Source organism: Microtus pennsylvanicus, chromosome 17 (assembly GCF_037038515.1).
Source record: "Microtus pennsylvanicus isolate mMicPen1 chromosome 17, mMicPen1.hap1, whole genome shotgun sequence".
NCBI lineage: Eukaryota > Metazoa > Chordata > Mammalia > Rodentia > Cricetidae > Microtus > Microtus pennsylvanicus.
In genome coordinates this window covers 15,843,046-15,868,475 of record NC_134595.1, presented here as the reverse complement: position 1 = coordinate 15,868,475, position 25,430 = coordinate 15,843,046, and the positions used below count along the sequence as shown (strand labels likewise).

General features: G+C 40.5%; 1 protein-coding gene across 1 annotated transcript; it reads right to left on the bottom strand.

Annotated features, from left to right (window-relative positions):
- Positions 1 to 247: 247 nt before the first annotated feature.
- Ndufv2 (NADH:ubiquinone oxidoreductase core subunit V2) lies at positions 248 to 24,136 on the bottom strand. Its single transcript, XM_075951134.1, has 8 exons — positions 23,951 to 24,136; positions 10,188 to 10,253; positions 8,918 to 8,980; positions 8,720 to 8,836; positions 6,494 to 6,662; positions 3,311 to 3,420; positions 1,985 to 2,061; positions 248 to 399 (listed from the first exon to the last, which is right to left on the bottom strand). Exons 1-8 carry the CDS (start codon positions 23,999 to 24,001, stop codon positions 306 to 308), a joined length of 747 nt encoding a protein of 248 aa, XP_075807249.1. The 5' UTR covers positions 24,002 to 24,136; the 3' UTR covers positions 248 to 305.
- Positions 24,137 to 25,430: the final 1,294 nt, after the last annotated feature.

The following is a 25,430-nucleotide window of genomic DNA, read 5'->3' as shown; positions in this document are numbered from 1 at the left end:
ACATCTAGAGATGGGAAAGAAAAACATGTTTGAAATTTGGAGAACTTTTATTTCATCATAACCTAATACTGATAGAAATGACTTGGCAATTTAAAATGGTGACACTAGAGTAACTTGATTATAATAATAAGAGTCTTTACAGGTAGAGTAAGGTGATGTTTTGTTGTTTTGACATAATACTTAACAGCTGCAAGTTGCTAGGTTATTGCCGAGCTGTACAGTGGAGAGAAACAAACAATATGAAGCATTTGCAGATAGGCTAATATTTTATTTCTCCAGTGACAGTTTTTACAGCCGAGTATAAGTTAAAGGCCTGCTTGCACACCAAAGCCAGGTCCTTTGGGTGGTTCGGTCAAAGAGGTAAGGCCTCCAGCTGGCTCACAACAGAAACGCCCACTCCTGAAAAGAAAAGCAAGTAATGATTATTAGTGATTAACATTTACACATTATTTTCTTAAAAAAGAACTCTGACCAGGTATGGTGGTACACACCTTTAATCTCATCACTCTGAAGCAGAGGCAGATAGACCTCTGTGAGTTCAAGGCTAACATGGTCTATATAGTTAGAGTTCCATGCCAGCCAGGGCAACAAAGTAAGACCCTGTCAATAATATAAAAGGAACTTTTCAGCTTTATTGTAATTTTTTGGTACTATCTGTGGCCTATTGCTGATTAAATATCATTATGTGGCATATGGCTGTACATAATTAGTTGAGAAATCAAACTATGTCATATTAGAAGAACCAATTAAAGATCCTGTGATATTCAATACGACAAAAAAGATAGGAAGAATAAAAGATTGTTATTTCAAGAAAAGTAACCATTATTTTTTGGAAAAGGTATTTAAACGATTTGTACTAAGAGAAAAAAACCAGTAATAAAGCTTACTTTGTATTGGGGTCTGTGACATGGTTTAGTAGAAAAAAGTGATTGCTGCAAATGGTGAGCAACACAAACTCAAAACCTGGAACTCTTGTACAAGTGTAAGGAGAGAACCAACTCCACAAAGTTATCCTCTGACCTCCACATACACACTATACATGAACATAATAATCTTAAAAATATTTTAAATTATCCTGTATTGATTGAAAGGGAAAACTGGATCTTTAGGTGGAAATAAGAAGGAAGCTAACTTCAGATCAATCTTCTAGTAATATGAACTTTTAAGCAACAGACTTCTATTTGCATATGATTCTCTTTCAGTATAAATGTTCTGGCAGATCAGATTATTTTATAAGATTCTTTTCCATATGTGTATGAAGTGTATGTGTACCTGGGGGCTCAAGGTCATGTTAGATGTCTACCTCTATTACTCTCTACCTTACATATAGAGCCAATGTCTCCTGCTGAACTCAAGGTCACGTTAGATGTCTACCTCTCTTACTCTCTACCTTACATATAGAGCCAATGTCTCCTGCTGAACTCAAGGTCACGTTAGAAGTCTACCTCTCTTACGCTCTACCTTACATATAGAGCCAATGTCTCCTGCTGAACTCAAGGTCATGTTAGAAGTCTACCTCTATTACGCTCTACCTTACATATAGAGCCAATGTCTCCTGCTGAACTCAAGGTCACGTTAGAAGTCTACCTCTATTACGCTCTACCTTACATACAGAGCCAATGTCTCCTGCTGGACTCTCAGCTTGTGTTGTATCCATGCTGGTCAGTCACCTGGCTCGGGATTCCCTGACTCCTTCCCAACAGGGATTGGAGCCTGACCACCATTCCCACTCAGCTTTCATTTGTGTTCTAGGATTCTAACACCTATCCTTACGCTTACATGGAAAGAACATTACCAACACTGACCCATCTCCCCAGCCTGATCTTACAGATTTTTAAGAAAAAGTTTATCTTGCCCAGGTGACAACTTTCGATATGTAAATTTCCAGTCAACATTTATGAGAATAAAATTCTTAAAAATTATGGTTATGATTACTACAGTGTAAGTCACGCTGTCAGAGTTTATTATATAAGTAAGAGTATACCTTGGCCCAGGTTTTGGAACTTTCCCAGCTCTGAGTTCATCAATAATCTCTTCAATATCCTTGGGTGTTAGGTCCTCCTATAGAAAAATTGAAGCCATTAATGAATTGCTATTACAAAAAAAATCTGTAAATCCTTAAAATTAATTCATTTATTTATCTACCAAGATAGCTACAACTGAATAACTTTAATATATAATGTAGTACATATCAAGAGCTTTAGCCAAAGAGTCAAAACTACATTTATTTCAAGTGTGGTATGGGAGGTCCTTCTGTGTGTTGCGTTTATTGGTTAATGAGTAAAGAACTAATTTCTAAGAAATAAGCTGGATGGTGGTGTCCTGTGCCTTTAATCCTGGCACTCAGGAGGCAGAGGCAGGTGAAACTCTAGAGTCAAGGCCAGCCTGATCCACAGAGAGAGATGCAAAACAGCCAGGGCTACAGATAGAAACCTTGTCTGAAAACAAAAGAAATATAAACCAACAAAATACTATAATGATAAACCATGATATAATTGGGACAGCAAGTAATTTTAAAATGCTAACTAGAAAACGGCACATATTTGGATGTTAAGAACACTGCCAGATAACTTACAGATCAAAGTTAAAGAGATAAACACAAAATCTCTTGAGGTATAAAGTAGTATTGGGGGGGGGGCTGCAGAGATGGCTCCATGGTTAAGAACCACTGTCTGCTCCACCAGAGGACCAAGGTTCAACTCCTAGCACCTACACGGCAGCTCGTAACTGTCTGTAACTCCTATTCTAGGGACCTGTCATCCACTGCAAAACACTAATGCACATAAAATAAAAAAAAAAATTTTCTTAAAAATGTAATAGAGGTATGTTACACATTTAAAAACATTTTAAATGTTACACATTTTAAAAACGTAAGCAAATATCACATATTACTACAGATATAGACTATACAGAAAAAGCTTTAAACATCTATAAGAAGGATCCACACTAAATTATGAGAGGAAGTATCTGCAGAGAAAAAGGTTTGAGGTGCTTTGCTCATATGTATAATTTCTTCTGCAAATAATGATATCAATAGACAATATTATCTAAGTAAATGCCCTAAAGTGTTGTTATTACATCTTGGTTTCTACTATATGTAAATGATTAAATTCATCATAATTTAAAACTCAAGTTTATCAAATCCTGGAGAAAAATGCAAAATGTTTAAAGATAAATCTTTTAAAACCTTCTAGATACTTCCATAAATAGTTTCTTCTAAATGAGTAACTCAAGAACTAACACACATGGACATAAAGTATTTTAAATAGGATACTCTAGAATATTAGCTTAAGTGAAGTTGGATACTCACATAGTAGTTGTCATTTATTTGAACCATTGGTGCGTTTACACAGGCCCCTAAACACTCCACTTCGATAAGAGTGAAGAGTTTGTCAGGTGTAGTCTCTCCAACCTTTATTCCTAAAAAATGTAAATGATCACTGTAAGAAATAGATTATAGCTTAAAAACAATATGGTTTAAGAAAAATGGCATAGCAACAATATGTTACAGAGGTATATAAAAATATTGATGTGCATTAAATTTCTGTAAAAAATGAAAAAAACCAAGCAAAATATAAATCAGCACTTGGAAAGCAAGACAGATCTCAAGTTCAAGGCCAGCCTGGACTATATAGCAAGATTCCATCTCAAAATAAATAAAAACATAAAATCTACTGTGCCATGCTTTCTTAAGTAGGCTTGTTCCTTTATAGTCAATAAAAACCTGGAGAGCAGGCTTACTCAGTTTTCATTCACATTGTGCTGAGACAGAACTACTTCCCTACCACCTAGCTGCTGGTTTGCTACAGGGCTTACCTCCATGCCTGCTTTGGGGTTTTCCTTTTAAACTAATAAAATTGCCCTCAAGTTTCAAAACAAGCAAGTAAATAGGAGCTGGAGAAATTGCTAGTTAGAGCATTGGCAGCCCTTGCAGGGGACCTGGGTTTGGTTCCCAGCACCCACAAGTGGTTCACAACCTCTAACTCCAGTCTCAGGCCTTCTGGCCACTGTGGGTACTGCACAAACACATTATTTAACATAAAAATAAAGTCATTTAAAAAAAGCAAATAATTGGACTGCTAATAATACAGTTATACCATGAGATTGGCAAAGAATCAGAAAACTGAGGATCAAAGATTATTAAGGAATACTCATACACTCAAAGGAAGACATTGGTAAAATATGGCAAGTATGACTTGGCAATTTTTCTTTTTTCTTTTTTTTTTTTTTTTTGGTGTTTGGTTTTTTGAGACAGGGTTTCTCTGTAGCTTTGGAGCCTGTCCTGGAACTAGCTCTTGTGGACCAAGCTGGCTTCAAACTCACAGAGATCCGCCTGCCTCTGCCTCCCGAGTGCTGGGATTAAAGGGGTGCGCCACCACCGCCCGGCGGCAATTTTTCTTATACACAATCTTTTTTTTTTAATATTTATTTATTTATTATGTATACAATATTCTGTCTGTGTGTATGCCTGCTGGCCAGAAGAGGGCACCAGACCTCATTACAGATGGTTGTGAGCCACCATGTGGTTGCTGGGAATTGAACTCAGGACCTTTGGAAGAGCAGGCACTGCTCTTAACCTCTGAGCCATCTCTCCAGCCCCTTATACACAATCTTAATACACAACATGAAGAGCATTCAATGTATACATGTGAAAATACTAGGGTAACTCCATCTGTAATAGCAAAACGATGTGAACACTGTGCTTTACAAAAAGTCCAGCTATACCACACAATGTAAGCACAGATATATTACCTTTATGTGCTAAATAAGAAAGGATATAAAACCTGACATAACTAATATTATAGTGATTTTTATTTGTATTTCAATAAATAAAGCTTAAGGTCAGAATGCAAAGTTAAGCTACTAGAGGTCAGGGAGTGGTGGCACACACCTTTGATCCCAGGATTCAGGAGACAGAGGCAGATAGATCTCTGGGAGTTCAAGGCTACCTTGGGCTACACAAGACTGATCCAGAAACAGGTCCCGGTGATGGTGGCTCACACCTTTAACCCCAGTGTTTGGAGACAGGAGCAATATGGCTAGATGGAGAGAGGAGTATAAAGGGGAGGAGCTCACTGGAGTGGAGCCTGAATCTTGCCCTTTTGGTCTGAAGACTTGGTAGAGGTAAAAGATCTCTCTAGTGGTTGGTTGCTTTGCTTTTCTGGTCTTCAGGTTGAACCCCAATATCTGTCTCTACGTTTTTATTAGTCGTGCTACATACTACATACCAAGCAGCTATCAGAATCTAAGCCTTAGAGCTGGGTTTGGGGCCAACTTGAGCTTCCTGCCTTATATACTTAAACATCACCTAAATGCATCTGTGGCATGCAAGGACTCGAAGAGAAAAAAAAAGCCACAACTGGTGACAAAGATCTGCTACTTGAAAGACTGAGGACTACAAGCAGGAACAGCTTGGTCAACTCAGTAAGATCCTATCTCAAACAAATTGAAAAAGGGGGGGAGGGCTGAGGATGCAAGGCAAGTCAGTGTTGAAAGTGCTCGCCTCTAGTGTGAAGTCCTGTTTCTTCAGTACAGGAAGATACTTTAACTTCACAAAGTTAAAAAAGCAACAATGGCAATTTTGTATGGAAAATGGCCAATTATTTTATAAGTATGCTCTATTTAGACCTATTTAAAACTTCCCTTATTGCTACTTACTCCGTTGCTTCTCTGGAAAAGTACATGAACATCTTAAAATTATAATTATTTTCACTTGTGTTTGTATATGCATACTCACACATGTAAGTGCAGATACCCCAAGAGATGGTTGTGAGCTACCTGATATACAGATGCTAGGTAGGAACTGAACTGAGGTCCTCCGAAAAGCAGTACATTAAGCTGAGCCATCTCTCCAGGCCATGAACAGTCTTTGTTTTGTGACAAATGCTGACATATGAAAGACAACTTTCCTAGAAGCCTTATAAACACACTTAATGGTTAACATAGATTAAAAGCTTAGACTTGAAGCCGAAAATCAAAAAATGCAAACTAGAAATAAAAGCAAATTTTTTTTAAGTATTAAGAAAGTACAAACCAAATAAGATAAATTGAAGTTGAAAATTTTAGGTGGAAAATGTCAGATCTAGAAAGACAATTTGATCTGGGAGGCAGGGAGTATAGACAGAAAGGAACTACTGGTCTAGGTTCTGAATGTATAGCCCAAGCTAACCCAGAGCTTACTATAAAGCCTTGACTGACCTAGAAGAGCTCAACAATCCTGTCTCAGCATCCCGAGTGCTAAGATTATAGGGGTGCACCACCATAGCCTGTTAGACCATCTTGGTGTTGTTGGGTTTTTTGGGGGGGAGGGGGGAATGGAGAGGTGGGGGAGGTATTTCAAAACAAGGCTTCTCTACGTAGTTTTGTCTGTCTTGGAACTCACTTTGTAGATCCGCTTGTCTCTGCCTCTCAAGTGCTGGGCATTAAGGTTTTATGTAACCACACCCTGGGCTGATCTTGGTACTGTTAACAAAAGAAATGAAGTATCCCATACCAAGCTTTCTTTGAAGGGTCTCCAATATGCTGTCAGAATCTCGAAGCATACAAGGTGTAGTAGTGCAGACCTGAATGTGGTACTTTCCAACTGGCTTTCGATTATACATTGTATAAAAAGTTGCTACTTCATATACTCTCATTGGAGGTACTTGTAAAACTTCTGCCACCTAAAATATTAAGACATTAAAGAAGATGGTTACAATGTTTACTACCTGAAGTGTAATGTACCCAACTCTGAGTAGCACTACAGTATTCCTAAGTGCTCTTACACTGTCACTGTTCTGTCTTCTCCTGGAGGCTTACTATCAACAAGACATAGGAGAGACTTCTCATTATTAAAAACATTTTTTGAAAAAAAAATGGGCTGGCAAAATGGTTCAGCAAATAAAAGACCTTGCTTACTTACCACAGACGACTGATGACCTGAGTTTGACCTCTGGAACTCTCATAGAGACTGAATCAGGACTGAACTTGCAGAACTAGCTCCATAGAATTGTCCTCTGACCTCAAACTCCAGAGATCCACCTGCCTCTGCCTCCTGAGTGCTGTGATTGAAGGCATGAGCCACAACAGCCTGGCTTAAAATATTTTTAAAGAGTTTAAAAGCAGATATAATTTCAAATAAAACACTTTTCACAAGCACTATATGTCATACTATTTTTGCTTTTTCCTTCTTTCTTAGTGCTTGAGATTAAACCCAGGGTTTTGGAGTTGATAGGCAAATGCTCTTTCAGCTACATCTCCATTTTACATCAAGGTTTCTGAAAAAATTAACCAATTGTCTTTACTAAGGATAACATTTAGTTAAATAAAGCTTTGTAACATTATTCCAGTATTAGGGAAGTGTATGAAGCAAACAAAAAATCAACACAACCTAAAATTTACATTGGTGGTTATTAGATAAAGTCTATTCCTAGTCTCTGAATAAGGATGATAGCCTTTGTCTTTTGTTCCTTTTTGTGATTCTACCTTAACAGTTAAACAAAGTAAAGTTTAGAAAATAAAGATGAGAGTGAGCGAGCTACAATAGAATATCTATGACAGTTGGTCAAGAAGAAAATACAATTAGTTGGATTTATACAGCACTTTATAAATTAACTGTTATATTGTCACATGAATGTAATTGCTGTATTAACAGGCTATAAGTAAACTAAAATCTAGATTATTGCTGAAACTGTTTGAAAGCAATTAATCTTCACATCTCTAATCTTAGTGCTTGGGAGCTGAGGCATGAAAACTGGGTTTCCCAGGCAGTAGTGGTGCACTTTAATCCCAGCACTTGGGAGGTAGAGGCAGGCGGATCTCTGTGCATTTGAGGCCACCTGGTCTACAAGAGTTAGTTTCAGGACAGTTAGGGCTGCTACACAGAGAAAAAACAAAAAAAAAAAAAAAAAAAGAAAGAAAGAAAGACTAGTATGGGCTAAACTGGGCGATGGTGGTGATGCACACCTTTAATCCCAGCACTCAGGAGGCAAAGGCAGGTGGATATTTGAATTTGAGACTAGCCTGGTCTACAAAGTGAGTTCCAGGACAGGCTCCAAAGCTACAGAGAAACCCTGTCTCAAAAAACAAAACCAAAACAACAACAACAAAACTAGCCTGGGCTAGTGTGTCAGACAGACCCTGTCTCAGAGGAGAGGATGAATCTTACAGTTTATTCATAGGCTGAAGTGAGTTGAATGGCAGTTCTGAAAGTGAGAAATGTCATACATACCATATATTACATACAGACTTTTGTTAAAGACTACAACAAAGATGTCAAAATATTAAGAGCTGACATTTAGTAAGGGATATTCACACCCCCACACACTGTAATTTTAGTGTTAAAACATTGCATTAATTTTGAAAATGTCTTTATACTAAATTATACACATTTGAGATTTTTTTCATTAAGATCATTTCCCTTCAAAGGTTGGGGGAGGGAGAACGGAAGGACACAGGATGATGGCAGGGCAGACAGAAACCTCTTTCACACTTATGCCTGTTTTCCTGCAAGAATGAAAACTTTATTAAGGGAACTGACAAAAAAAAAAGAAAAACAAAACACTAAGGAGGTTATATCTGTCTGTCTGTCTATCCATCCATCCTGTGTGAGAGAGGGAAAGAGACTAAAGGGCCCAAAACTCCTAAACTCTGATATTAATGATTACCATGATGATTTCTATATAAAGAAGTTATTACACACAACCTTTCCTGATTGCTAAGGCAAAACGGAATTCAGTACCTTGTTCATAGCAGATATGGGCAACCATCCATTCTGCCTTTGGGCTAGATCCAGGACTGGAAGCACAGCTGCTGCTTTATGCCCTTCTGGGTAGTTTTTCACTATTGCCTCTATCCTCTGTAAAAGGAAAATGCCTTTTACACCGATGAAAACAAGTGAGTACTTGATAAATCACCTATATTGTTTACTTAATCATACCTTATAGTTTTCTGGTGTGAAATCAAATGGAGTATCTGGGTTATTCTCAGGAGTATCTCTATGCTAAACACACACACAAATAAAAACAAGATTAATAAAGATTAATAAATCCCAAAAAATAGCTATCCAGCTTCACTAGGAATGGGCTATCAAATACAAACTGGCAGCCCTATGTAATTAAGACACAAAATTGTACATATAGGCTGGAGAGATGGCTTAGAGGTTAGAAAAGCCTGCTGCTAATGCAGAGGGTTGAAGTTCAGTTCCTAGCAGCCATACTTGGCAACTTATAACCCCTAACTCCAGTTCCAGGGTATCTAGTGGTCCCTTCTGGTCTCTAAGGGTACCTGTACCACAAAGAAACCCTTTCTCAAAAAACCAAAAATAGAAAGAAAAAAAAAAAACCACAGAAATCTCTGTGAGTTCAAGGCCAACCTCCTCTATATACCATGTTCTGGGACAGCCAGCAACACAAATAGCAAGTGCTCTTAATTTCTGAGCTTTTTCTCCCACCCAAAACACCAAAACCATACTTAATACTTGTGTTTTTGGCATATATTGGCCATTGTAGGGATTTAAATATAGCTTGTAAAATGATGTTTGGTTCCAGCTGACCCTCTCAAATAGAAACTAACACCTGGTAACCTAAGAGAATCTAGGAATAAGAATTTGGGTTATTGTTTAGTAAAGTTACTATGACCACCTAACTTGGTGGTCAGACTCCATGGTCTTAAAAGTCATGTTGGCTGGCTGAAGGGAACAAGGTTGTAACTTGAGAAATTCCTAAAGGGTATTTGTTTGAAATAGTGATATAGCCACGGCATTCCTACATAATAAATAGATTACTTTACTGAGCAGTCGGCCTCCATGTTTTTGGCTTCACATATTTAACTCTAGGTGGTCTCTATAAGCACCTCAGTTTTGGTGTACAAATCAGAAAGCTTTAGATGCTGTGTCTATTTATCTTGATATGAACAGTTTTTAGGACTCAGGCTTGGTTTCCAGCACCCACACGGCGGCTCAAGCTGCCCATAACACCAGTTCCTAAGGATCTAACAGTATCTTCTAACCTTCTCCGGCTTCTGCATGGACACAGTTCATATGCATGCTCTTAGTCACACACACACACAAAAAAAGATTTAAAGCTTTTGCATTCAATCCTGCACACTCTAGGCCACAAGAGTGGTAACATACCCCACAATTTAAGATATTACAGTAGACTCACTCAAATTTCCAAGTCTTTCCATTATGAGGAATTTTGATTACTTACCACAAATAAGGCTCCTCCGGCCCCATTTTGCACAGCTGTCTTATGCAAATTCCTTGTATGTCTTCCCTGAAGTTAAAAAATTTTAAGAAAACTTACTTACAAATTTTAAGAAAATTTTTATGAACTACTTGAAGAGTCATAACTTAAAGCAAAGGAATCAAGTTATTTCAGGAATCATCTTGGGAGGTTTGTACCTGTGCCCGTCTCCTTAAAAAGGCTCAAGAAATGGCTAGGCACATTATTAGCTCACTTGTGGAGTCAGTGCAAGAACTGATCAAAACTCAAACCAGAGCTGAACACAGCTGTCCTGTTCAAACTATGCTCCTCTAGGCTGGCATGCAATACTGAGAATTAACTGGCTGTCTTTCTTTCCCTTTAGCTGAATCGACAAGATGGTAAAGTTTTGTTTATTCTAAGACAGGGTCTCACTGTGTAGTCCTATTGCCTTGGAACTAGCTCTGTAGACCAGGCTGACCTTACAGAGATCCACCTGCCTCTGCCTCCCAAGTGGGAATTAAAAGTGTGCACTATCAAGCCTGGCCCTAATAGTAAATATGGTAAATACACACAAAATAATCCTCTAAACATTTTTTTAATAGGGTCTCTCTATGTAGCCTAGGCTGGCCTTTAATTTTTTTTCTCTTTCCTCAGCCTCCCTGGTACTAGATGGATTATAGGCTGTGGTACCAATATGGCAGCCTTTTCAGTTCTTACTCAACTACTTCTGCAACTCCAGTCCCACACCTCACTGTCTCTAATGCTTGTAGACTTATAAGGTGCAACTGCTCAGGAACGATTCTGTTAGATTTTGTCCTCTTGTTCCTCTCCTGTACTGCTGACCTCCCATGCTAAACAATTAAACTGTTATTCTAAATCCTACCATTTCTGAATTCTGTGACCCACAAATAGCCAGTCAGAGCTACACAGAGAAGGAAAAAAACACCCCATAAAGGAAACTGAGACTAAACTAGAAATCGGCCATTGCTGTCACTCTAGCTGAGGACACAGGGAAATATAAAAACAACTGAATAACAACTAAAAAAAAACTGAATAACAATTACCTAAGTAAACGCTAAGAAAACAATCATTGCATAATAGTGTAAGAAATGATTCATTTTGAAGTAGGGAAGTATCTGACTACCCTTTTCACATCCTGAGCCTTGACACTCATCCCACTGACATCAGGTTAACTACTACTTGAAAGTCACTGTCTTGGGGCTCAGTTCTGACTCCTCTGTTCTTTCCTTTATGTATCTTTTCCTTCTGGCATCATCTACTGACTATGCTGATGACTACTAAGTCTTACACACTTCTAATGATAAAAGGATAACACCAAGAAGAGATCATAAATGCATTAAGTAAATGAGGAAAATTAATTTTAAAAAAGTTACTAGCAATTAAAAGCATGCCATTTAAAATATCACCAGCTTAAATTTGGAAAAGGTTTTGGCTTGGGCTTTTTTTTTTTTAAACATAACATTCCATTTTGTTGAGAGCATGGGAGAAATGGGCTTACTAATGCATTAGGCAAACACTCATACAAGCCTTTTAGGGAAGCAAACTAGTATGATTTATGAAAAACCTCAAAGAATTTACATTTTTAACATAGTAATACTTTGGGGAATTCACTTTTAAAGAACATTACAGTAGCAAGGGTGATAGTGCCCCGCCTATAACCCTAGCACTAGGAAGGTTGATAGGAGGATGCTATGAATCTAGGCCTATATACAAAGACCTGATCTCAAGGGGGATAAGGGGTTGTGTGTGTGCGGGTAACCATGAAGATCAGAAGGGGATCTAGCATTACTGTGTGTGTGCATGTGTGTACGTGCAGGAGCCCATGAAGAACAGAAGATCTGGCATGACAGGGAGCTGAGAGCTACACAATGTGTACTGGGATCCAAATACTGGTCCTCAGGGCACTAAGGGCTCTTAACTGCTGAGCCACCTCTCAACCTCACACTTTATTATTTAAATTTCATGCATATTAAGTTTTGCCTGCATGTATGTCTGTGTAGTGTGTACAAGACTGGTACCTATGGAAGACAAGAGAGTGTCAGATCCCCTAGAATTAGAGTTACAGATGGTTGTGAGCCACCATGTGGGTGCTGGGAATGTAATTCCCATCCTCTGCAAGAGCAGCCAGTGCTCTTAACCACTGAACTACCTCTCCAGCCCCTCATTTAATATTTGTAAAACTTAAGGGTTTTGTTTGTTTGTTTTGAGACAGTATCTCTCTAGAAAGCCCTGGCTGTCTTGGAACTCACTATGCAGACCAGATTGACATTGAACTCACAGAGACCCCGAGTGCTAGGATTAAAAGCAAGAGCGCTCTCGCTCGCTCTCTCTCTCTCTCTCTCTCTCTCTCTCTCTCTCTCTCTCTCTCTCTCTCTCTCTCTTTCTCTGTCTATCTAATGGGTGTCTTTTTATTGGGCTGTTTTAAGATTGTGGTATTACTCTGAAAAAACTTCTTAATATGTTAAAGCATTGTTATCTACTTAGCAGACACACGATAAAACAGTAACTGAAAGATTTAAGGTAAATTTTTAAAGCATGACAGATAATTGTCTTTTGTTTATAACTGTAACAAAGAGCCATTGTCAAAACAAATTAGTGTTTCTTGCATTTGCAAGTAACGGGTTTTTATATTGTAATTAGGCTGTGAATTATTCTGATAAAATTATGTTTTATATAGCTGAAAACGATCTACTTCCTCTCTGCTGAAGTTAATATATAAATTTCTCTTTTACTTAAAGGAAGTGGAAAGGAGTAGCGCTGGTGCTACCATGAGGAACTTCTGTTCCTGAGTTATTCATGCTAATTATGTATTACCACTTATGAGCATGTCCGACACACTATGCCATCTTTCATTCAAGGCACACAGAAGGGAGAGCACAAATAATCCACAGATCCAGAGAGAACTAGGTAACAAGGGGGGCTCATGGGGGACACCCAGATCTCCCTGGGAAGATGAGATGGAAGAGATTTTGTGAGTGGACTGAAGGCGGGTGGGGTCAGGAACATAAGTGATCAGTTGGGGGGGGGCACGAAGAGATAGAGTGCTGAGGGAGACTGCTGGTAGAGGGGTTTTCAGGTGGGTGGAAGCCTGGTGCAGGGGAATCTCCCAGGAGTCTATAGGGAGGACCCCAGCTTAGCTTCCTAGCAATAGTGGATAAGAAGTGCAAACTTCCCAACTCTCATGATCAGATTGGTGATCTGGCCCAATTATCATCAGAGAGGCATCATACAAGCAACTAATGGAGACAGATGTAGAGACTCACAGCCAAATATTAGATGAAGTTTGGGAATCCTGCCCAGAAGAAGAAAGGAGTGTAGGAGCCAGAGAGGTCAAGGACACCATGGGAAGACACCTAATCAACTAAAGTGGGCTCATGGGGGCTCCCAGAGACTGAACGGACAACCAGGGATCTGCATGGGACTGACCTTGGCACTCTGCATATGTTACAGTTGAGGAGCTTAGGCCTCTTATTGGACTCCTAATAATGGGAACAGGGACTGTCTCCAATTCTTTTACTGGCTTTTGGGACCGTACTCCTCGTCCTGGGTTGCCTTGCCCAGCCTTAATAAAGGGGGAGGGGTCAATTTGATATGCCATATTTTATTGATATTCATGGGAGACCTATCCTTTCCTGAATGGAGACAGAAGAGGAAGGGATGGGGAGGCTATGAGGAGGGGATTCTGGTTCTCTGGAGAAGCAGCCAGTGCTCTCAGCCACTTAGCTATTGCTCCAGACTCTGATCAGGTGGTTCTTGAGTGAACTCTTGATGACAATATCCAACACTCTGCTGCAATGCCAAAATGTTTGGTAGATTTGACAGGTGGTTTGTGTGTGAGAGAGGCATCCTAGAGGAAGGGTTATATTAAACTGACTCCAACAGAACAATTAGAAAGCTGGGACGAGTGCACCATAGTGGAGGGGCTTATGCAAAAGTGATGGCTTGGTTTGTTGTGCTCGCTCTTCTTTTTTTCTTCATTTTTTCCTTAATTCATCTATTAATTAATTAATTAATCTATTAATTCATCCTGGCCACAGCCTCCCCCCCAGTCCTACCCTTCCAGTAATTCCCAACACCCACATGGCAGCTCACACCTGTCTGCAACTCCAGTTCCAGGGCTTCTGACACCCTCATACAGACATACATGCAGGTAAAACACCAATAAACATAAAAATTATTTTTAAAAAATCTGACCAAATTACAGCACAAAAATTTCACATTTTAAGTGAATTTATTATTCTGTGTTAGGACAAAGTCATAGCTGCCCAAAGCTGGCTAGGTAAGATAGATTTACCTCTCTGTCCAACTCCTCTGAGCATAACCAGAAGTTAATGGCTTGTTAGCCACTCAGTGGTTCCTTATATTTGTACTGACTATTTCTTTAGGCTCTTTGCATAGATTTTTTGCAATACCATTTCAAAACCCTTAGCTTCTTTACCCTACAAACAACTGTGTGAGGGCTGATGAATGCTAAACATATTAATAGCTGCTAACTTAGGGCTGGAAAGATGGCTCAGCGGTTTAGAGCACTGACTGCTCTTCCAGAGGTCCTGAGTTCAAGTCCCAGTAACCACATGGTGGCTCACAACCAACTATAATGAGATCTGGTGCCCTCTTCTGGCCTACAGGCAGGATACTAAATAAATAAATAAATCTTAAAAAAAAAATAGCTGCTAACTTGTTATTGATACCCTCCTTGCTGCCAGTATAACTGCCCTGACAGGAGAGATGACATCTTAGAGACACATATGCTGCCCCCCCCTTTGCTATCAGTCTAATAAAACAATGGACCCTCAAAAGAATTAGTTTCCCCAGGAATTTCATGCTGGGAAGGTGGGAGACTGAAGTATTGGTGCAACCCAGAGGAGAAACCTGTCTTCCATTCTAACAACTTGTCACAGGACCTTGCAGGACAGATCTGGAGGCTGGACAAGAGATCTGTCAGTGATGGGCACGATCACATTTGGATAAAAACTGCTTAGTTATACATCCCTCGTGCCCTTATTTAACCCACACCTCAGACCAATACCCCGAAAGTGACTTAAGGGAAAAGGTTTCACTGGACTCTTATTTGTTCCTCTTCTCAACGTGGTCACACTTGAACGCATCTTTCTCTGCTTTTCACTATTTAATTGGACTGAAGACAGGGCTTCACCTAGCTTGTTATGGTTTCCAGAGCCCAAGTTTTGATTCTAAATACTCTGGTAATACTAGCTCAAGCAAGAAAACAGAATGTTCACAGCAGACATTCACATTTAAAAGTGGAGAGGGCAAACCGGGCAGTGGTGGCACATGCCTTTAATCCCAGCACTCGGGAGGCATAGGCAGATGGATCTCTGTGAGTTTGAGGCCAGCCTGGTCTACAAGAGCTAGTTCCGGTACAGGCTCCAAAAAAACTACAGAAAACCCTGTTTTGGGGAAGAAAAAAGAAAAAAAAGAAACACCAACATTTTTTTCATTCATCATTATAACTACATAATTCTGGTGTTTAATCCCAGTTGCTTCTCTACCAGCAATAATTTGTATAGTACTTCTACAAATATGTACCCGTATGTGCTGCCTCAATTAAACAAGGATATAAGAAAATAGTCATGGTAATTCAACATTAGTCTTTTATGTTGTTGTTTTGAGATTGAGTCTCACTATAGCCAAGGCTGGCCTAAACTTTCTAGGCTCCTACCTCAGTCTCCCAAGCACCAGGATTATAGGCAGAGACCAGCACATGCATTAACATTAGTCTTTACAGAACATCCGAAGGCCAAGATCAGAGAAAATATCTCAGGGTACTTTCCCTCTCACTTACTAATCACCAAGTCTTACATATTCTACCTGAATTATTTTAATTGTTATTTCTGCTACTACATTTCCTGGCCCTGCTTCTATTCCAGTTCTCTCCCCACCCCAGATTACTATCAAGGGCATGGTTCCCTGACTTTGTCTCACGCTTTTCCACATCTCTAGAGGTTCTCACTAAGATTCTAATGGGCTAGGGCTGAAGGGGGTAGCACTGGGATCAATCTAAACCTGCTGTTACCAAGTAAATGAAGTCTGAATCCTGTGTGTGCTATAGAAAAGGCCTTTGGACCCTTTCCAGCCTCATCTTCCACCCTCTTATCTCTTCTCCATCCTACCATGCACCTCACTCCTTAAACTTACATCACTATTGCACTTTATACTTCCCACTCGTCATGACGGTGTTAAGTCATCCTCATAACAGCCGCTGGGAAAAAGAACTGGCACACCCTCCTATACCTGTAGCACTTATTCGGTTTGGTTCCTCATCATATATAATAACTTCCCTGAACAACTTCAGAGAGGAAAATTTAAACACACACCAAACAAATAAAAGGGTGACCCACTTTACAGGATACTATGTTGCCAAGCTATTCTGTTCAACAGGTAAGGTTAGGTTATCATTAAATCTTCAACTTAAAAAGTAGGAGTGTATGTAAACCCGTAAACTGAGAAGAACCTGTGATTTAGGGTTTTCAGACACATACAATTTAAGATAAATTTTCTTGGGTTTTTTTCTTGCTTGTTTTTTGAAGCAGGGTCACTAAGTAGCCCTGGCTATCCTGAACTTACTATGTAGACCAGGCTGACCTCAAACTCACTGAGATACCCCTGCCTTTGGTATTAAAGCCATGCACAACATGCCCAGTGTAAAAGGTAAAACTTCTTTCGGTCTGCTGTAATTTTGCAAAGTTAAGTTTAAATATCTCCAACATGATAGGCCAGCCAGGACTACATAGAGAGACACTATCAGAGACACTATCTCAAACAAACAAACGAAAAATCTCTAATGTAAACCAGGCATGGTGACTCATACCTGTAATCCCAACACTTGAGAATTACAAGAAGACTGCTGAAGTCTACAAAGTGAGACCCTGCCTACAAACAAAGTTTTCACAAAACTTAAACAACTGGAAAGAAAGAGTTACCATTGAAGCTGGCATATTTCTAGAACAGCTATGTAGATACTACCAAGCCAAACTTCCAGGTAGTAACTATAAATTTACAAGAAAAAAATTGGTGAAGATATTAAGAAACAACAGATTCAACGCAATGCCCATCAAAATCCCAGCAAAAATTCTTTAAAGACCTCGAAATAGTACTCAACATCATATTAAAAAGCAAAGAAAAAAAACAAGATAGCCAAGACAATCCTGTACAATAAAAGGACTTCTGGAGGCATCACAATCCCTGACTTCAAACTCTACTACAGAGCTACGGTACTGGAAACAGCCTGGTATTGGCATAAGAACAGACAGGAGGACCAATGGAACCTAATAGAAGACCCAGATATCAATCCACACATCTTCGACCACCTTTTTTTTTTGACAAAGAAGCAAAAAATATCAAATGGAAAAAAGAAAGCATATTTTACAAATGGTGCTGGCATAACTGGATATCAACATGTAGAAGAATGAAAATAGACCCGTATCTATCGCCATGCCCAGAACTCAAGTCCAAATGGATCAAAGACCTCAACATAAAGCCAGCCACATTGAACCTTATAGAAGAGAAAGTGGGAAGTACACTTGAATGCATTGGCACAGGGAACCACTTCCTAAATATAACCCCAGCAGCACAGACACTGAGAGAAATTATTAATAAATGGGACCTCCTAAAACTGAAAAGCTTCTGTAAAGCAAAGGACATGGTCAACAAGACAAAATGACAGCCTACAGAATGGGAAAAGATCTTCACTAACCCCACATCAGACAGAGGTCTGATCTCCAAAATATACAAAGAACTCAAGAAATTGGACACCAAAAGATCACATAATCCAATAAAAAAAAATGGAGTACAGACCCCTAAACAGAGAATTCTCAACAGAGGAATCTAAAATGGCTGAAAGACACTTAAGGAAATGTTCGACATCCTTAGACATCAGAGAAATGCAAATCAAGGGCTGGAGAGGTGGCTCAGAGGTTAAAAGCACTGACTGCTCTTCCAAAGGTCCTGAGCTCAATTCCCAGCAACCACATGGTGGCTTACAATCATCTGTAATGAGATCTGATGCCCTCTACTGGCCTATAGGATATATGTAGGTAGAATACTATATATATAATAAATAAATAAATCTTTAAAAAAAAGAAATGCAAATCAAAACAACTCCGAGATTCCATCTTACACCTGTAAGAATGGCCAAAATCAAAAACACTGATGACAACTTATGCTGGAGAGGTTGTGGGGAAAAGGGAACACTTCTGCATTGCTGGTGGGAATGCAAGCTAGTACAACCCCTTTGGATGTCAATGTGGTGATTTCTCAGAAAATTAGGAAACAACCTTCCTCAAGACCCAGTAATACCACTTTTGGGTATATATCCAAAAGATGCTCAATCGTGCCACAAGGGCATGTGCTCAACTATGTTCATAGCAGCTTTGTTTGTCATAGGCAGAACCTGGAAACAACCTAAATGCCCCTTGACTGAAGAATGGATAAGGAAAATGTGGTCCATTTACACAATGGAGTACTATACAGCAGAAAAAAATAACAACATCTTGAATTTTGCAGGAAAATGGAGCTAGAAAACATTATTTTGAGTGAGGTAACCCAGACACAGAAAGACAATTATCACATATACTCACTCATAGGTGGTTTTCAAACATAAAGCAAAGAAAGCCAGCCTACAAACCACAATCCCAGAGAACTTAGACAACAATGTGGACAATAAGAGAGACTTACATAGATCTAATCTACATGGGAAATAGAAAGTAGAAAAAGACAAGATCTCCTGAGTAAATTGGGAGCATGGGGACCTTGGGGGAGGACTGAAGAGGGGAGAGAAGAGGCAGGGAGGGGAGCAGAGAAAAATACAGAGCTCAATAAGTATCAATAAAAAAAACAAACAAAAAAAAGATATTAACAAACAAACAACCAAAACCAGGCAGACACCAATGCTTTAGTCTTTTTGTTTCACCCTGAAGACAACCCTAGCCCACCCTGTGCTACGCATAAGGAGAGGGAACAGTCTTAAATGACTTGACCAACCAAAGGAACTGGATAACCTCAGGCACAGACAAGTGGGAAATCCCAGGAAAGGAAGTGCCAAAATGGAGAAGCACCATGTTCTGTATAGAAACTACTCAGCTCTCTAGCAGACCTCTGTGTAACTGATAGACTCTAAGCAGCCCTGGTAAAGAATAAAACCAGTATTTGGTCTATGGGCATTCCTTAAAGAAGTAAATTAGAATGAAGTGCCTGTGTAACTTATACATTCACAATGTCTAGGATATAATTCAAAATTATTATTTATTATTTATTAATTATTCACTTAGGGGAAGGTGTGAGGATGACAGCAAAAACCCAATCTCGGGGAAAACATCTCAAAATTGAAAGCCTTAATTGGAACTGTACTGAGTTGTAAGGTGTCAGCATTACAGGGAACTATGGGCCGTCACCCAGGTGAAAATGAGAGGCCTACTCTGAGTTGTACGTCTCAGTCTCAGCTCACACTAACTTCTGTGCTTATGGCCATTTGTATGGCAGGGCTCCAACAGTATGGTCAAAGACGAGACCTGGCAGATAGTGAACACGGGCAACTCTAACAAACAGGTGCTTTCTTTGGAAAATGTGATGGGATAAAGAGACTAGAGAGATGGAACACTTGGTTCTCTTCCGGAGACTTTGACTGCAGTACCCACATCAGACAACCCACGACTGCCTGTAGTTCAGGCTCAAGAGCCTAGATCCACTTCCTACTCAGAAGGCACTTGCCCTCACTTGCACCTGCCTAGCCACAGACACATGATGTAAAATAAAGAAAATGGATATGCTCAAAGTTTCTCTCAAGAAAAGAATTTTCTGGGGCTGGAGAGATGGCTCAGAGGTTAAAAGAGCATTGCCTGCTCTTCCAAAGGTCCTGAGTTCAATTCCCAGCAACCACATGGTGGCTCACAACCATCTGTAATGAGGTCTGGTGCCCTCTTCTGGCCTGCAGGCATACACACAGACAGAATATTGTATACATAATAAATAAATAATTTTAAAAAAAGGAAAAAAGAATTTTCTTAATTAGACCTTACTCCTATTTTGATTTTTGGTAAATTCATTCTGATATCCCACTATTTGTGAAGAGTAAAGGGGCCTAGTCATACAAGGTATAGAACATCCACCAAGGCAAGGCTATCTAGCATTCAGTGGAGCCAGCAAGATTACTCAGCTAGTAAAGGCTCTACATCCAACATGGCACATGTCCACAAACATACAGACATGCACACAAATAAGGAAACAATGACAGTATAGAAATGCATACTAATAAGCCGATTTAAATGTATTAAGTACCTGGGAGGCTGAGCTAGAAATGCTGTATGCTAGAGTCAGCCAGGGCTAACTAGTGAATTCAGTGAGAGCCTGCCTCAAAACCCAAACAAGGGCCAGAAAGGCTGGTGAGTAGAGGCACTTAGTGCTCTTAAAGAGGACCTGAATATCTTATGTCAGGTGGCTGACAACCACTTGTGGCTTCAGCTCCAAGGACATCAGTGCATGTACAAACTCAAACTCACACACACACACACAAAAGTTTCTTTGTTTGTTTGTTTGGTTTTTCTTTTAAAGACAAGGTTTCTGTGTAACAGCACTAGCTGTACTGGAACTCACTCTGTAGACCAGAGTGTCCTTGAACTCACAGAGATTCATCTGCCTCTCCCTCCCAAGTGCTGGGATTAAAAGCATGTACCACCACTTCCTGGCAATGAAAAGATTTTTATCTTTAAAAAAAAAAAGGCAAACAGAAAATAAGAATGGTAGCACAGGGCTGGAGAGATGGCTCAGTGGTTAAGAGCATTGCCTGCTCTTCCAAAGGTCCTGAGTTCAATTCCCGGCAACCACATGGTGGCTCACAACCATGTAATCCCAGCGCTCGGAAGGTGAAGGAGGCAAGAGAATGAAGAGTTCAAAGCCATCACTGGCTGTAGAGAAAGCTTGAGGGTTACCTGGGTTACATGAGACCCTGTCCTCAACCCCATCCAAAATATATATATGGAAATTATGGGGGGAAATTACAAAACCATGATTAATTCCTTCTACATTTTGTTAAAATATATTAAAGTTTGGGCTGGAGAGATGGGTAAAATTATTTCCTGTGCAAAAATTTAACCTGAGTTAAATTCCCCAGAACTCACATAAAAATGGGCACGAGTACACATGCTTGTAAACTTAGCTTTGCTGGGCAAGAGACAAAGAACCCCAAGAGTTCTACAATCAGACAACATGGCCAAGAGCCTCAGGTTCACCAAGAGGCCTGGTCTCAAGGCAATAAAACAAAGAGAAACAGCATTAGACAACTGACATCTTCCTCTGGAATGTGCGAGCATGGGCTCTCCCATTCCTACATACAATGTGCCCCTCACACACTCACACTCACTCTCTCTATCACACACACAGTTTATGTGTGTATACCTGGTCTGAAGATACAGATATGAAAATGATAATATAGGTAATTCATATTTCAAGATTATTTTCTGTACCCAATATCCCATTATTTTTATATTGACTACATAATAAATTGAACTCATTGAAACTGTACTATTTTTTTAATTGCAAAAACATATTACTTTAAATTACGGTTTCCCCCTTTTTTCCTATTTAACTTCTTTTCAGGTCAGGTGTTGTGCTAGGCCACTTTTAATCTCAGCACCGGGGAGGCAGACCTGGGTGGATCTTGTGAGTTTGAGGCTGGCCAGCCAGGGCTGGAGAAACTTATACCTCTTGTTACCTTTTATAGATAAAATAAACAAAAGCTATCCATGGAACTTTCCTTGCCCTTCTTGGTAGACAGTCTCACTCTCGTCATCTTTCATCTGGGTTTGCAGCAAGAGACTCTCTTACTATGCAAAGTTCCAGCTTCTGACTCCAATCAGACCTATTCTACAGTCATTCCTATACAGTCATCTCCACAGAGCAGAGCCTTAGCCTCTACTGCAAAACCTTTCACTGACTATACTATATTACCTTGTTTGCCTTTCGCTATTTTTAGGGGGTTTGGATCTGAGTTGGGCATATTTTATAGACAAGAATTTATATAGCTCAGGCTAACCTTGAACTTACTATGTAACTAAAGATAACCTAGATTCTGATCCTCCTGCCTTTGAGCGCTGAAATTTCAGTAGTGACCAACCACACTCATATGTACTCATTGATGTTCTTACATGAAATAACCCAGGAACAGGAATTCTGTTTCTAATTTGCACTGCTGAAAACAGTGCACCACCCTCAAAAATAAGATGTAAAATGCAGCTATTTAACACACAGGAAAAGAGCCACCAAACATCACCTATCATTATTATATATACATCAGCAGGGCATGAGCTCACATTTGTAATCTCAGCACTCAGAAGGTAAGGCAGGAGGACCACCAAAAGTTCAAAGCCAGTAGGGCACACTTAGCAGGCTCCAAGCCAGCCAGGGCAGCATGGTGAGACCTAAAAGGGTCTCACTTTAAAAGGGGGGGAAGGGTATATTATAATCCAGCCCCATGGGGTGACTCATGCCTTTAATCCTAGCACTCCAGAGGCAGAGGCAAGTAGATCTCTGAGTTCCCGGCCAGCCTGGTCTCCAGAGCAAGTTCCAGGACAGAGAAACCCTGTCACAATAGCGACAGGAAAAAACAACAGCACTGAAATCCAATCCACACTGTTACGAAACTAGCACTACATTACCCACAGAAGACTTCAAATGATTACTGACAGACTCAGTGGAATAGCCCCAGTTCAGAGCTTCAGAAACAAAGATTAACTGCTCTAGGTCACATAACTACAAAAGGTCATGGGCGATGCTACCCTCCACAACAACGCACGTCTAATTCTAAAGCTCAGAATGGATTCTATACAAACACATACTAATCTTTTGTTGAGAACTGACTTAATTTTTATTTTACTGCCTTGAAAAATAAAACCCAACCAAATAAACCTCTTTCTTTCCTCTGATTGTCCTGTAGTTATTTACAGAAGCCATTCACGTTTATTTAGTGTGTGCCCAAGTCCTGCCTGTGAAGGTCAAAAGAACTACTTGTCCGAGTGGTTCTCTCCTCCCCGTAAACGGGTACAAGGCACTGAACTTGAGTTCTCAAGCCTGGAGGCAAGCTCCTTTCACGCTGAGCTATCTCACAGGCTCCGGAATCTGCGTTTTTAGGTTTACTTCAGTGTTCCAAACTTGGCAATTCAATTCCTTTGCCTATATAAGATGTACCTGAAATTCAAATGACCATAAAACTGCAACTTTTTAGTCAGTGCCGTTGTTCACAGTACTATTCTTCCACGGTTAATTACTACGATTTTCTACGGAGTACGTCCTATAATGAATGAAAAACTGCAGTAAATGGAACACTGGTCACCTTTATCTAGGCCTGAAGGAACTCAGCAAGCCTTCACCAAGCACATCAGCATTTTCTCCAGCATGCTTTTTTAATTCTGTTGCAGAGTAGCCACTAAGCCTGATAGACAAGCAGCCCCTTTCTTCGCTGCTGGGATCCACGCAGGGCCAGCTTCAAATGACAACCGCCTTCCTGACCTTGACTAAGTTAGGGACCAATTCCCCTGCCCCATAGGGACGGCCCAAAACCGCCGCAGCCACAGCAGCTGAGCATCCCAGCCGCTCCGAGGACGAAGGCCGCGGCGACCCTGCCGCCGCCAGCTGGCCCGTCCAGCGCCCTGGGGTCTCCCGGGACCAAAGCTAAGGGAGGCATGAAGAGCGGGCCACGGTGGAGACAGTGTCCGGGTTCACCCCGAGCCCCTTACCCACAGAGCGGTGAGGCCAGCCGCCCTGGCCCGCAGCGCCAAGGAGAACATGGCGGGCCACAAAGTTCTCCAATCCCGGCTGCTCTAGGCTGATTGCCGAAGAACGGGACTGGCGGCCCGGCGCGCGCGCTCCCGGGCCAAGGACGCACGGCGCGCGCGCTCACGCACCCGGGCCTCGCGACCCGGGTGTCCGGAACAGTGCCCGACTCCGGAAGTATGGGCACGCGGAGACTTCTGGGACCGGTGGGCAGACCCGGAAGTCCAACCCCTAAAAGGCCGGGGAAGTGGAGCAGCTGCGTGTAGTGGAGGATGTTGACCGATATAGTGTGTAAATCCAAGCGTAGGGCCTGAGAAAGCTGGGAAAAGTTCCGAACTAACAACTCCATTCTCTCTGGCAGGTTTCGGAGTGCCCCTTGCCCACGGCTGCCCCTTCCTCTGGGGTCGGACGCGGCGGGTGCCTGACCCTTTAAGGCTTGGAGAACCCGGTCAAAGAACCGCTGCAGGCTCGCAGAAAGCCAGGTCGAGACGGAGAAAACCTCTGAACGGGTCTGAGTATTCTTGAAACTGTGCTTAGGTGCTGAAGAAAGAAAAGGAAACGGGTATAGACAGTCACGAAAAAAGTAGTTTGAAAATAATAAAGTGGCGTCTTTAAGGAGAGAGTAAAGTAATGCAAAAAGAACAAGCACGTAAGATTGGGAGATACCATAACACAGGGTATTTGGAACCTATATATTGCTGGATTAAATGGTTTAAAATAGGAACAGAAAATGAAAGGATAAATTACTTAACTGAGATTGGCTTGATACCGATTATGATTACTATCATTCTGGTATTTCATATTTAATTCCTTGTTTTAAGTTTTTCCCAGTGTATCCCTGGCTGTCCTGGAACTCACTCTGCTGTCCTCGAACTCACAAAGATCCACCTGCCTCTGCCTCCCTAGTGCTGTTATTAAGGTCGTGTGCCACCACCGCTCTGTTTCATATTTAATTCTTAATAGCCATAGTAGTTTTCTATGCCTTCTCAAAAAAAAAATTAGAAATACAGGAAAAAGAAAAGTACAAAAGGTGTTTGGTTCAGGTATCCTTACCTGCTCAGCCACCTTGCCAGAAATGCCTTTAAAAAATTTAGATTAGCCGGGCGGTAGTGGTGCCCGCTTTTAATGCCAGCACTCAGGAGGCAGTGGCAGGCAGATCTCTTTTGAATTCAAAGACAGATTGAGTTCCAGGACAACCAGAGCTGTTACACACACACACAAAAATCCTGTTTTGAAAAATAAAAAAAAAATTAAAAACGAGATTTATGTGTATGAGTGTTCTTCCTGTTTGCCATGTGCGTGACTGGATCAGAAGAGGGCATCAGAACCTCTGGAACTCGAGTGGTTTTCATGTGAGACAGTCAACCTGACATTGCTTAATCTACTTTAGTGAAGTCTCCTGTTACTCGAAACAAAAAGCACTTTCACTGATAGACATATAAT